General features: G+C 43.3%; 1 protein-coding gene across 2 annotated transcripts in view; it reads left to right on the top strand.

The window, feature by feature from the left end:
• The window catches only part of RNF144A (ring finger protein 144A), an 85411-nt gene that overhangs the window by 55928 nt on the left and 14254 nt on the right, over nt 1–15229 (top strand). For both annotated transcript variants that reach the window (XM_067544809.1, XM_067544810.1), the window contains exons 3-4: nt 12055–12159; nt 12350–12410. In XM_067544809.1, the coding sequence (XP_067400910.1) occupies nt 12055–12159; nt 12350–12410 (166 nt within the window). The remainder of the gene's footprint in view (nt 1–12054; nt 12160–12349; nt 12411–15229) is intronic.

Raw genomic sequence — 15229 nt, 5'->3', positions numbered from 1 at the left:
CCAGATCCTTTTATTTACTATCGTTTTGGAAAGATTGCAGTTTTTTCTTCCCTTTTTTAGAATAGAAGTGCTGAAAAAGTAAATATAAGAGCAGCTGATGAATTGCTACAGTGGCCTTGGATTCTGGCTTGGAAATACTGTTGGTGGTGATTCACAGTACTGAGCGGTGGTGTTAATGAGATTGTGGCTGTCTTATGTCATAATTCTGGCTGAACACAATTTTCAGAAGAAGGCTAAAGCGTGATTCATGGGGACCTGGAATCAGATTGACCAAGTCTCCCAATAAGCCAAGGAGACTCCGTACTCCTGATTTAATAATGCTATCTCCCATATAAAATCTACACTACCCAGTACCATATGTGTCATCCACACATGCATCAGTCTTTCTCACGGACTTGTATATATGTGTGACACACAAGATTGTGTGTCATGTAGTTGACTTGTGCTCAGCTTTGGCTTTTGCCAGTGGGAGTGTGGGGCTTGGTGGTCAGTGGCAGCATGGGAGGATTTGTGGGGAAATGTGGGGTTGCAGTGGTGCCTGAGAGCCCGGGCAGCGCAACGTGGGTGGACTGGGGCTTGTCAATATGTCAGGGAGGGGTCATTCCCCATTCTCCCCGAAGTCTTGGTAGTAGCAGGAAGGAGGGGAAGGGGGATTCAGGGAGGGGGAATTCATCCTTGGACTCTATGGAGCAGGAGAGTTAGGGATCAGTGGTGTGGGGGGGTGGGGGGGTCATGCCCCATTCTCCCCAGGCCTTTGGATGCAGCAGAAGAGAGATTGGGAAGGGGGGGTGGGCCTCATGCTCTTCTGTTCTACTTCAAAAACCCTGTTGAGAGACAACATCTTGTTTCCCCTCTCTGGGTGTAATTGCGGCCCTGCCTCCCCAAATGCTGAGCTTATTATAGCCGTGGGGTGGGCGGAGGGAACTCTGCTCACCTGGCTTTGTGCTTTATGGAGTACAAGGCACTGGGCCGTCAGGGCGGCAACTGAGTGGGGTATTAGTGTGGGGGGCAAGGAGCTATCGCTGGAGATTTTAGTGGAACTGGCAGTAGAGTCGTTGGAGGGGGCAGAGGGATTAGCAATGGGGTTTAGGGGACAGTATTGGCAGGAAATGGGGGTTGGGAGGAGGAGAGATGCTTCCTGAAATCAATTTGAAAATGTAGGTGAGTATGTCTGAGACTTGCATTTGGAAATGGGTCTTGACACAGCTGTAAACTGGCCCGCTGCTGTCACTTTCTCACTGCTATTTGTTGCCAGTGCATGACCATTAAGAATAGGCACCATGATTCATACATAGTACATTCCCTCCAATCACACCGCAAGGTGACCAGAAAGAAATGCATCACACGTCTCTCTGCTATTGAATATTGTCTTTGTGCAGATGGACAAGGTGCCGAAATACCAAGGCCCAAAATGCTGGTGGAACCTGCACAGATATGCATGCATGCACCCTTGACTGTCTGTGTGGACAAGCCATCTGTAATGACCTTATGGAGAACATTGAAAAGCCTCTATTTAGAACTAATTCTGAGTATTGCCATATTCTCTATTTTCCATTATTATGGTCCGGACATTAGTCCCAGTGTGCAGATGCCCATGGAAATATGCTCTTTGTGCTCATAATCTGAGAAAACAAGTGATGGGTGAAAATCAAACATGTAGAATTTTTGTATACATAGATTCACATGCAATTTCTGTCCTGATAATTATAAGTACATAGAATGCCAAATATCCCCATCTGCTCCTACAGCCATTATTAACGGGCTGATTTCTTACAAGCATTACAACAGAGGTGAATCCTGAGTGTGTTAATCTTACATATTGATTAGCTAGACATTCCAAGGGCAATATTTCCCTTCCTCTTCTTATTTCAAACATTTGACTGGAAATAGGGTCTTGTTTTTGAGCTCAATTAGTTCTTGCTTCTTGGTCCCAAACTAGGATGCTAATGATTTACACAGTGAACAATTATAACGTCTCAAAGAATTTTATCTTCAGCTCTACTACATGTCGAATGCTGTAGAAGCCAACAAGGCTTCCCTTTAGAGGAAACTCTCTCTGCACAGCCACATCCTTGATGGAGTAAGAAGGATTGTACACACGACTTTGACATCCATATTTTTAGGGCCAAATCCTGCCTCCTCCTCCTGCTCAAACTGATGCAGAAGTCCCTTAATGCAGTAGAGTGGCAGTTGTGCTGCCCAGGTATAGTAGGTTGCAGCAAGGCACAGCAGAGAGGAAAACTATCCCCTGGAGAGCGCACAGTACTTTTCCTGGGGCTGTTTGCTGCATCGGTGGGGAAGGGAGCAGACACGTGATCTGTGAGGTCTGGGACTACTTAGATCTACTGATTTAAAAATACCTGAATAATGGAGGAACTGGGGCAGCACTCACTAGTACAGTCCATGGAGTATATTGGCAGCTCTGCCCCTTCACTGGGTGTTTTTATTTATTTTATTTGTTTAAATTTGTGAATCTGTGCAGCTGGAGACCTGGTGGCCACTTTACTTCTCTTGGTTCCACTAGTTGAGAGGCAGTGTTAAGTTGTGGCCAAGACTACATACAAATCCTGCTGGCTAAAGCCACCCAGTTGATTCATTGAATCCATGTGGCCACATCTACTCCCTGGCTAGTGCCACCCACTTTTCAGACCATCTTGGTCTTTCAAGCTGGAATTGTGGGCACCTTCATCGACTGAGGCCTCTTCTCTAGTCAGGCCTCTCAGTCCTGGGGGTCCTACAGTGCTGGTTTATGCCAGTCAGCATAATTGGTCAACTCATTTGAGTATTATGGCTTCATTGCCATCCAGGAGGGAGGTTGCCTTGCTGACATGAAACATCGAATCAGCTAGGCTGTGAGTGTTCTGCGTGCTCTTTGAAAGCCTCTGTGGTATCAATGCCACATAACAACTCAGACTAAAATGTGTACCTATCAAGCAAAAGTAGCTTCTATCCTTTTGTATTGCTCTGAAACCTGGGCTACCACAAAGATGCAAATGTGCCAGCTGAATGTTTTCGACGTGCATCAGCAATGACGTGTTGAAGGCAGATGTTGGTTTCATAACATTACAAACGAGGATGTCAGATTCTAGACCAACCAGCCTCCAGTGTCTTCCCAAGTGACTCAGAGTTGGCTCAGGTGTCTCGGCCCTCTGCTCTGTATGCTGCAGTCCATACCAGACCTCCAGCTTTGTGTGTTCGATCCAACAAAAGATGGATGGAGAAAACCTCACAGATGTCCTCGTGCATGCTACAGGATGTTGTGGCTTCTGACCTTCAGCCATAGAGCAGACTGCCGTGTTGGCAGGAGACAGGGCTCCCTAGAAACAGGTGATCCAAAGTTTTTACTCTACGCTCCATGAGCAGGAAAATGAATGTATGAAGTCAGCATAGCCCAGGGCTGAATCTAATCAATTGGCTGTAATAGTAGCTGTAGGTCAATTGCCCTTGGGCAATATTTTCAAAAGAGGCTAGTGATTTTGAATGTCTCAATTTATGGCTGCTCAAATATAAGACCCCCTTAAAGTCTCAGCACCTTCAGAAAATGAGGCACTTTGAAAGTCTCAAAACTGGACAGCCCAGAATTGAGGCAATTTATGGCTGCTCAAATATAAGACCCCCTTAAAGAGGCTTGCTTTTTCAGAAGGTGGGTACTCAGCACCTTCAGAAAATGAGGCCCTTTTAAAGTCTCAAAACTGGACAGCCCAGAATTGAGGCACTCTGCATCACCAGTCACTTTTGAAAATCCTGGCCTGGTGCTTTATAGTCTATGCTGATACCATCACCATAATCCTTTTGGTATCCCTTGCCTATTGTGCTCTTACTTGCAATTTGCATAGGAGATCAGGGTTTGGGGAACAGCCTTTGCTGTTTCACTGTCCAGAGCATCAGTGAACACATCCATTGCTTGTAACATAGTAGATGTGGGGTTTTTTTGTTTTGTGTTTTTCATTTGTCTAATCAACAAGGTGGTTGATTTAAGGCGTAACAGCATTCCTTGCCAGATAATAGTTTTAAGGTGCTATAGTCAAAACTTGGTTCTCAGTTTTTTTTCTAATGCATACTGACCGGGAACGGAGGTGGCAGGGCGGGGGTATTCAGCTGCATGATTGGTGCAGACTGGCATTGTTGTAGTGGAAACTTGTTTTTGAGTGCATATTCTTGTTTCAAAGAAGAACTGGTCTACATGATCATTTTAAAAGAGGAATAACTGGTATAAAAATCTGTCTCATGCACATCCATCACCATGGTATTGAGGTGATCTGTGGGAAAGGATGCAGTAATACATTACTTGACTTATTAGTAGACATATGGTCAATCACTGCTATTTTAAGGAGGAATCCCTTCCAGAGTCGCATCAGTTGCCTCGTACAAATCTCTCCATGATTAAATGTGCATAGATGTTGTGTAGTAAATTGCTTGTCAGCCAAGTAGGATTAGTGTGGTACTAAGAAGAAATGTAACCAGATTTGTAGATGTGCTGCAGAGCATCTTGCACACTGGAGAAGCAGTGATGGGGGAAGGGTGTATACTGGAGCTTCTCAAGTTTATTAAGCACCTTCTCCTCAAGTGATTACAGAACAACAATCATGATGGTAGCATTGCTGCTGCCCTTTTACACAAGAGAGCCAGTTCCTAGGATGGGAAAGAAGCTTCAAAACAGCAAACAAAGCTGCCTTTTTGCATTTTCCTTGCATGCTTTAAGAATACATTGCATATCGCGTTCCATCTTTTCTGTATGATCAAAAGCCAGAGACAGAGGTTGCCTGGCTTGCTAGGGCTATGGGTAAAACTGTCTACCAGTTTAACCACTTCATCTGCTAATCTTGCTGCAAAATTGACATTGTCAGTCTGATGTAGTGATTAATGTTTCATAGGACATCTAACTGTGCAGCAGCAAGTGCATAAATACAGCATTGCAAATTATTTTGCTCTTCTTTTACATCTGAGGATATGCAACAAAAATACACAGAAGGATAGTTCAGTGAAGCAGAAAGGTGATCTTTCATAGCAAAGACGCACAACTTTGTAAAATGTAGCTATTGCATAAATAAAAGGTAACATTGTACATGTTACATTTCCATTTCTCATCTTTCTGTGTCTAACCCCATCACAGTGGTGTTTGAGCAGCTGTCTAGTATCCTTTCACCAGAAGAGCTAAACGTGGCTCAGAATGTAGATGGGGAGCTACAGCAAACCAAATGTAAACTGCTCTGAGAGCCTTGTGACATCTCCAATTTTATTCTTTTACAGCATTTATTGCCAGAAGGGACCATTATGGTCATCTAGTTTGACCTCCTTCATAACATAGATCATAAAATGTCAACCAGCAATTCTTGCATCTAGCCCAACAAATCAAATTAGAGCATATATCTTTTTAGAAAGACACCCAGTCTTGATTTAAAGACTCCAGATAATAGAGAATTTACATCCCTTGGCAATCTGTTCCAGTTAATCTCCTTTACTTAAAACGTTCCTCAGTTTCTTATTTGAACTTTCCTTCTTGTTTCAACTTTGGTTCTTACCTTGTCCGTGTTAGCATAGGTTCACTAATTGCTACTTCACATAGACCTTGATTCAGGAAAGCAGTTACAGAGATGCTTAACTTTAAGACTGTGTGTGATGGCATTCATTCACAGCAGGTGGTGCCTCCTTGTGGCGCTGTGGGGATCAGCTCTCACCTGGTCCGGTGTCCTCTTCCGTCAGTTACTTAAGCTGTGACCATCTCTTTCTTCATGACTCGGGTTGGTCCCTCTTTGTGACTCGGCCCTTCAGCCAGGTCACTATATAGTCCTCCCCTTCTGGGGTAACCAAGTCTTTCTGGACCAAGTCTTCCTGCCCAGCTGGGCTTCTTGTTCAGTTAGGCCTGGCCTTTCCTCCAGGTGCAGCCAGGTACTCTAACTGGCCACTCAGGCCCACACTAATCCCTTCAGGGGCTATGTGGAGTTACGCACCCCATCACCCCATAAAACTGCCGCCCACCCCCCCATTCTGCAAAGCCCCTCAGTTTATTCCCAAAATCAGGGCAGGCCATCTGGGTGTGCCAGCAGATGCTAGATGAGATGCTAGCGATGAGAGCAGTTCCCCCCAGTAGCTTAAAAAAAGGAGGAGAAGGCTCCCTCTGCATCCTGCAGCAATGTGTATAGAGCTTCTTGCTGGGCTAAGGGAGCTTCTTCAAGAAACAATGTTCCTGACAATAGACTGGCTCCTCTTAAAGCAAGAAATCAAAGGACAGCAACACTCCAACAAAATCCATTATACTCCAAATTCCTGGACCACTGCATGAAACAAGAATTCTTCCAGACAGCAGACTGGAGAAAAGGTCAAGGGTGGTGTGTAAGGAGATTTGCGGGACAAGGAAAGGAGAAAACTGGTTGTGGGATTGATGATGATGATGATTTTGGTCACCTCGATTTTTGAGGATGTTGTCGACAATCATAGTTTGTACTAATCTGCATGACTCCACAGCCCAATTTAGGAGGAACAGCATTCACAGAACTGGCCACAGAGTCATTTGCCTACTTGTATTGATTGCCTACTTGTTTCTGTGCCTGGCACTGTGCTTCCTGTTTGTCCACATAATTTTTCTCAGTCATGGACACCCACCCTTATGGTGTGATGCCATGCAGTGTGATCAGTCGCAGTTGCTCTAAGAAATGTGTGTTTTGCACAGATTTTGTTTGAGTGTCTTTGAAGCATTTCATCTGCCCTCTGCAATAATGATTGCTGGAATTTAATTCAGAATATAGGACTTGTGTTGATAAATCTCAGGCATTCAAATTATATGGCCAGTCCATCTGAACTGGGAACTGATCATATGAGCCTTCATGCCGACCAAACCAGCTCTCACCAGGACATCAGTGTTGGAAACCTGGTTCTGCCATTTGATGCCCAGTAATCACTGTAGGTGTTGCAAATGAAAACCATCAAGCTTTTTGATGTGTTATTGATAACAGATCCATGTTTCGCACCTGTAGAGCAATGTCTACAGCAGTATAGACTTTGATTTTTTTTTGTCTGTAGACAGATTCCATGTTGCCTCCAGATTCAGTGATAGAGGTGACCTTATCTGCACTGGCTTTCTTAATTTGTGCATCCTCTTCGTAGTCTATTGTCACTTCATAATTCAACATCCAACCAAGATAAATAAACTATTTGGCAGCTTGGAACATGATACAGTCTGGGCTAATGGAGGGTCTTGGTAAGGTTGTTGAAGAGCTGGCTGGTACATAACCTTAGTTTTCGTTTGCCTGATGGTCAGGCCAAAGTTAGTTGGTATACACAGCTGTCTGTGAGAGCTTGTAGAGCTGCTTCACTGTGCCACCATCAAGGCACAATTATCAGCATAGAGTAGTGTCTGGATCAACATTTCTATCACCTTGGTGTTTGTGTATAGACAAAAAAAAATAGAAGAGCTTCCCAGTGTAGAGGTCTATAAAGATGCCATTTGAAGCACCATAAAGGGCTTTCTTCAGCATCACAGCAAAAAATAGACCAAAAAGGCTAGGAGCAAGAACACATTCCTGCTTCACCTGTTTGTGATTGGAAATGGAGCTGTTAGATCACCATCAATGCTATTCTTCCATGCCTTTGTGGAATTGCCAAACAACGTTAATACATTTGTCTGGACATCCAGATTTAGTAAGCAGTTTCCAAATGGCAGTGCAGTGCAGTGGACCATATTGGATGCCTTGCTTAGATCGAGAAAGACAATGTACAAAGGTTGTTGATGTTTGCGGTATTTTTCCTGTAATTGTTGAATGGTGAAAAACATGTCAACAGTGCTCCACTGAGCACAGCGGCAGCATTGTGACTCAGATAGAACTTCTGCTGATGATTTGGGTCAGGAGTTGGTTCAAGAGGATCCGTGCAAGAATCTTGCAGGCAATGGAAAGCAAAGAAACACCATGGTAGTTATCACAGTCACTCTTTGAGCCTTTACACTTCTAAATGGTGACAATATTGGAATCTTTCAGTTGTTGTGGTGTAATTTCTTAAAGCCAGACGTGAGAAAAGTTCAAAAAGCTTGTGAATGAGAAGATTTCCTCTATGTTTGAAAACCTCAGTTGGAATGGCATTGGGACTTAGGGATTTAATTTTTGTCATTACTTAAACAGCCTTCAGTGCCTTGTCTCATGGGTGGATCAGCAAATTTGTGTGGGGAGGTGGAAAGGGGGGACAGAAAGGTGTGGAAAATGATGTGGGAGGGGCAAGGAAAATGTACATGTGCAGGGGAATGTGGAGATCAGGGATTGTGGGAAACATGACAGTACGCTCTGGCTGCTTTACACTCGCTTGTTGCAAACTAAGAAACAAAGGATCTTGAGTTATGAAAAACTTCACTGAGCAGCACTTCCATCCCCTCAGATACTGCTCAACTGAGACTAAAGAATTAATATTTGTAAATCATAGTTGCCAAGTTTAAAACAGCTGCATGACATTTTGTTTAAATAGTTTGCTTATTTACAAGTTCTAGGTATTGTTAATTTAGTGGAAATTGTGTAGCAGACCAGTGTCAGGTGGCAAGGAAAACAAAGATGCTGCTTAACATATTGATATTCACAAGAGCCTGCATATTAGCCAGCAGAGGCCTTTGTCACTTTCTCTCATCTATTGCAGCCACTAGGCAGCTAATGTTAATTCCCTTCCCCTCCTAGGAGATTTGTTACACAACACTGGTTATTATACAGGTCATTTTCAGTGACTGCACTCAAATAGCATTTTTGCTGAGTTAAAAATTGCTTTAATTTTTAATGGAAAGGATGGGAAGAGGGTTTTTTTCAAAGAAGATCAAGCAACTGATATTGGGGAAATGTACAGTAATCAGTAATTTATCGTCTTTCCATAGAGTGAATTAGTCATTTTAAATTTATTTTCCATAATGTATAACTAACTCTGAATATATTTTATTGGCCATGGGCCAATCATTCCAATCTTACAAAAGATATTACAGGAAGGAAATTCTTCAATCATATTACTGGGATGGTTTAAAAGGGGGATAGCATCAAGATAGTTGCTGAGCCCTGGATTGTGAACTGGGCACATAATCTGTTTTGTATTTCATTCCCTATTGGGACATAGTGTGCTGATGAAATGGGGAGTATCTAGCAGTGCTGCCAGTTTGGGTTTTCTAACATGTGGTGAAACCTCTTGCGTTCACTTCCACTCAGTGAGGGGAGGAGAGATCCACCCAAGAAGAAAGGAGCACACTCTGCTTCTTCTGTCCTGCCCCAGGAGTCTCTGAGGGAAAGGAAATTTTGAGCAGCCAAAAAGAGCCTAGCCTGAAATACTACCCCTATGGGACAGGACCTGGGACAGATTCTGCCTGACACTTTAATGGCTTCAAGGCAGCAACTGGGTTCCTCAGAGGATGTAGCAGGAGAAGCACATTTTGGCTTGGCTGGTATTGAGATGTGAATTTCAAGGATACGTTAATGGATGGAGAAGGCCCTGAGTATTGGACATGGCAGAGATGAGCTACTCCCTTCCCTAGAAGATGTTAGAAAAGGGAAATGTATGTTTGACTGGCTTCGGCAAAGCTCCCAACAGGGTGGGGAAGAGAAATTGCCAAATTAATCATTAATGATGGTAAAGTGCATTGAGCTTGAAAAGTGCTCTTTTAAGTGCTAAGTGTTGGCATTAAATATGTATGCAGTTTCATCTGAATACATGCTCACCATTTACAGATGGGGGGAGGGGAAGAGCCAATAATACTGTAGTACCATGGTAGGGTTGATACCCCTGTCGCTGGTGGTGCTATGATCCGCAGCCCAGGGCTCTGGTCTCACAGGTCTCAGCCGTCTGTCATAAATGCCAGCCATGCCCTCACCGGCCCCCGCTCCAGCAGGGCAGGAGACTGCAGTTTAGAAACATTCCAGGAGCAAAGCATTTCCTGAAGTGAATCCCTGCCTTCCACGCCTTTGTGCTGACAAAAGAAGTGGGCCTTAATGTACTGTCTGCAAAGATGCAGAGCTACTGTTGCTGTGGAAACAATAACTTTTAAAGGTATCTGCTATTCAGCATCTTTCTTTTTTCCTCCACGAAACTGAGATATTGTCTCTTCTGAAATAAAAAAACCCCTCAGAATGGGTAATCTGACAAAAGAATTTTGTTGGGATATAAAGGGCTGTATTGTCACCAATGGAGCAACAAACTCACTATGGTAGTTGAAATGATGATCCTGGGAGAAAGTGAGGATTTTGCCACAGTCAAGATGCAAGAGGGGAAAGCTAAAATACCAGTGTGAGATTAAGAACAAATCCTCACAAAGGAGCCATGCAGGCAGTCTTAAATAATGCACCATGTGCAGAGGGAAGAGATTAAAGGAGCAGAATATAAATATGGATCTCTGCAGTTACTGGATACATTATATACATTAAGATGGGAGGAATTGTTCATCACTCATTATTTCAGTTGGAAACTAATTGAGAGTTCTTTACAGTTTTATTACTTACTTACTTACTAACTTGTGATTCTGCCCTGTAGAGCAGAGAGGAAGATTTGGGCTGGTTTTGGATTTCTAAGCACAACATAAGTCTACATGGCCCACTTTATTTCTGGCCTTGGGTTGGTTGCGTTAGCTGATTACCACAGGGTTCTCAGATACTTTACCATTGCATTGAAAATACTCAGTGATTTGAGGTAAAGTAAATAAGTAAAAGTGAGATATCATTATATGTTGATGCTTAGGATGTGTTTGTCACTTGGGGTGTGGCAGGAGTAATGTGCTATTTGTAATTTTAGTATTTTTTTCCTCATTGCCTAGAACTGGAAGGGGATGATTTAGTAGTTTGAACTTCACCTAGGCTCTCTAGAATCAGTGGTTTATATTCCAGTAGGGTTGACTTGGCCCTTCCCTGTTCCAAGGCAGATTGTGGGAAGGGAAGGCAGAATCCAAAGAAGAGTTGTGTGAAGGAAAGAGGAAGTTCAGTTTGCCCAGCAGCATCTTGGGGCTTACTGGTATGGTGGTAGCTCTCTCCTCCACATGGGACAGCGTGAGGGTGAGGTTGGGAGGGGTTTGGATCTGGATCAAGCCTTTAATTCAAAAGTTGGCCACAGCTAGGTTTCAAAAAATTCCACCACTGGTCTGTGGCATTGATATCACAAATCAAGATGGTGGCAACTAGTAAGACAGGAATTGAGGAGAGAGCCAGGGCAAAATGGCAGCTGCGGGGAAATAAGACAGTGGCTAAGGCCGCTCCCCCTCCTCCCCCCCCCCCCCAAAAAAAAAGCCCAGTACATCACATGGTATTTGCTTAATCTGATCCCTATATGGATCCTTTCATAAGCAAAGATGTTTGTCTTTAGCCCGAAACACCTCTTTCCCCCTTTCATGTTGTGTGTTTTGCTATATGCCACCCTTTTAAAGACCATATTTTCAGTTATGCTGTCTCTAAAGCTCAGTGGGATGCTTTGGGATGAAGTGCTATATATAATGAGCATTATTGTTATTTTATTTATTATGAAGGAAATTCCTGTGGAAATAGCCATTCCTTTTTGAGTCCTCATTTGTGCATTTTTCCTTCACATTCAGACTAAAATATATCCTCACCAAGAAGTTCAGTTGGTTATTTTCTGTGGAATGGAAAACAAGCCACATGCCCTTTCCCATTCTGCTGTGCTTGACAGATGACTGTTAATAGGTTAATGACTGTTTACTAAGCTGTGTTGTGGTTTCCAGTGATGTAAAACTGAGGGATTTATGAAGACTGGTTAATCTAATTTTATCTTTCTATTTTCTTAATGTTCCATTTTATATGCCTCTTATTTATTATTTAGCTCTTATTTACTGTGCAATTTTAATTGAGACAGAACTATCTAATGAATAGAGCATGGAAATGGATTTCAAGAGATATAGTTTCTGCCACTTATTTAGATTAGTGTATAACTTTGGAAAGTCTCTGAATGTGTTTGCTTATTCCCCCAGTTATAAAAGGGATATAATATTTACCCAGCTCTGCAAAGTGAATTTAAATCTTCAAATGAGCAAGTCAAAGCATTAATGACATGCAGAATAATTTATATTTGGCACACTAGTTACACCCTCCTCTTTTACAGTGCCTGAAACAGTATGTGGAACTTTTGATCAAAGAAGGTCTAGAAACAGCAATTAGTTGCCCTGATGCTTCCTGCCCAAAGCGAGGTCATCTACAAGAAAACGAGGTATGTTTTTACAGCACATTGGTTCTTTCTGTATATTCATATATATTGCTCAGTATATTACAGCTATTGTTTTTTACCAGCATGTGTTTTAATGATTTTGATTGGTTGAATGATTGAATACATTTGTTTAAAATGTCTTGGATTATTGCTGTCTCTAATATGTAATTGCTCCTTTTTTTCATTTTAACAGATTGAGCATATGGTTGCATCAGAAATCATGCAAAGGTACAAGAAGCTGCAGTTCGAACGAGGTACAGTATGAAACATCAGCCTTTACTCCAGAACAATGGCCGGCTTCCAAATCTATGGGATAGTGTTACTCCAGACTGATCCCAGTATCACAGAAATCAGAATCTGGTCCCATGTGTGTTTATAACATAGTGTTGGAGCCTTCTATGATTTGTGAGCAGAAGAAAGCTCAAATTGTTTCTTGCTTCATCACATCTTATTATTGCCTGCATGTTGCCATTTACTTCATGATGGAAACTGAGTTGCAGACTGAAAACTGCTACATATCGTATTAATTTGTTACTAAAAGGGAGAATTCTCTAGGCCGCATGCACACGTATGCTTATAGAGCACTTGTGGTAGGATGGTTGTACTTAGGACTTTGTGTAGAAATGCAGGGCTCCTGTGTAGAGCTTACCTAGTCTCAGGTGCTGTAATCCTGCACAAAAGTTTATTATTGTTTGCAATGTTGTAGCCATGTTGACTCTTGGATGGCAGTGAGACAAATTGGGTGAGATAATATCTTTTTTGGACCCAATTCTGTTGGTGAAAGGGAGAAGCTTTCAAGCTACACAGAGCTCTTCAGGTCTGGGCTAATTATTGGTGAGGCATAGTAACAGATGCCTTTTGTTAATTCTAATGAGAATAAAAGAGCGGTTTGCATGGCGCTCTGCGAGGCAAAGGGAACTTTAGTCCAGGTGGAATATCTCGAGAACAGCTAATATTAAGGGAGAGAACTTAGCATGGGGCTATGGACAAGAAAATGAAATTCAACAAAGATAAATTTGAGGTGCTACACTTAGGGAATTAAAACCAAATGCACAAATTCAGGATAGGGGATCACTGGCAACACTGGATGTTTGTTTTCAGTGCATCCAACATTATATGCCTAGACTTCAGCAAAGCTTTTGACACAGTCCCACATGACATTCTGGTAAGTAAGCTACAGAAATGCGGGCTTCACAGAACTACCATTAAGTGGATACATAATTGGTTAAACAACCACAAACGAAGAGTAACTATTAATGGAATGATGTCACATTGGAAGGAGTTGGGCTCCACAGGAATCTGTTCTGGGTCCAGTGTTGTTTAACATCTTTATTTATGACTTGGATGTAGGTATAGAGAGCATAATGATCAAGTCTGCAGATGACACAATGCTGAGGGAGAGGGGGTGGTTGCCAATACTTTGGAGGATAGAACTAAAATTCAGAGGGACCTTGATCAATTGGAGAACTGGGCTATAGATAACAAAATGAAATTCAACAAAAATAAATGTAAGGTGCTTCACTTAGGGGGAAAAAAATCCAAATGCACAAATACAGAATGAGGGATCACTGGCTTGGCAGCAGCACTGCTGAGAAGGATCTGGGAGTTGCGGTGTCATGGGTGGCGGGTATAAATAGGCCAGGGGAGGCTAAGCCATAGTGGGCCCACCTTTTCCCCTCCCTGCTGGGAGTAGGCTTCCATAGGAAGTTTTTGCTTATTTATTATGTGCCATGCAGAATCCCAGTTGACCGAGGAGGTGGTATCTGCTATTCAGCTTCCTGGGTACCTTGGACTCTCCAGGGAGATTACTGATGAACCTGGGAAGCTGAGTAGCAAATACCACCTCCTCAGCCACTTGGGGACCTGCATGGCGCATAATAAATAAGCTTGGCGGAGAGGTGGAGGGCACGAGTGGTGGGGGCCTTGGGAGAGGGAATGTGTGGAGGACATGAGGGAGGGTTGAGTGAGGACGACAAGTGGCTGTGGGGGATCGAGCGGGATGGAAGAGGAGAAAGGAGAAGATGATGCATGCGGGGAGAGGGCTGAGTGGGGAAGAGGAAGGGACCTGGGGTGGAGCAGGGGCAGGGCCTGGGCCAGAACGGGAGTGGAGTGTGGGCAGGACCATAGGCAGAAGAGGCGGGACAGGGAGTTAGCCTCCTGAGGGGAAGCTTCACCCGTTACCCATTTGTAGTGAGTCACAACCTCAACATGAGTCAACAGTGCGATGCGGTTGCAAAAAAAGCAAATGCAATGTTGGGTGGCATTAACAAAGGCCTAACATGCAATTCACAGGGCATGATAGCACTGCTCTTTTTGGTGCTGGTTAGGCCTCAGCTGCAGTACTGTGTCCAGTTTGATCACCACTCTATAGCAAGGATGTAGAGAAACTGGAAAGGATCCAGAGGCGAGCGACAAAGACAATCAGAGGGATGGAATGTAAGCCATATGAGCAAAAGCTGAAGGATCTGGGTATGTTTAGTTTGGAAAAGAGGAGATTAAGGGGGGACATGATAGCGGTCTTCAAATATTTGAAAGGCTGCCATAAAAAAGATGGAGAAAAATTATTCTCTTTTGCCACAGAGGGTGGGACAAGAGGCCATGGGTTCAAACTACAGCACAGCAGATTTAGATTAAGTCTCAAAAAAACTTTCTAACTGTGCGAACAGTAGGACAATGGAACCGACTGCCTAGGGAAGTTGTGGACTCTCTCTCACTGGAGGTGTTCATAAAGAGGCTGGATAGCCACCTGTCTTGGAGGGTTTAGCCAGAGCAAGTCCTGCATCTTGGCAGGGGGTTAGACTAGATGGCCCTTGTGGTCCCTAGGGTTGTATGATTCTGTGAACAATGTAAAAGCAGTTAATTCAGTCCCTTTCCAGAAGTGGAGTGTTAGGGAGGTAGGCCCACATTTTCAAAAGTGGTCTCTAATTTTAGATACCTCTGATGTTGAATGCATCTGCAGATCAGGCCATAAGTGTGCCAGGCTGGGCAAACAAAATGGAGGCTGTTTTTGAAAACAGCTGGTCTGCCAAGCAGTCTGAGCATGTGGGCATCCCTAAGCTGTACGTGATTGAAG

This window comes from Emydura macquarii, unplaced genomic scaffold (assembly GCF_026122565.2).
Source record: "Emydura macquarii macquarii isolate MOO-44397 ecotype Brisbane River unplaced genomic scaffold, CSIRO-AGI_Emac_v2 contig_1027, whole genome shotgun sequence".
Lineage (NCBI taxonomy): Eukaryota > Metazoa > Chordata > Testudines > Chelidae > Emydura > Emydura macquarii.
The sequence above is the reverse complement of the archived record's forward strand: the minus strand, read 5'-3'. Positions and strand labels throughout refer to the sequence as shown.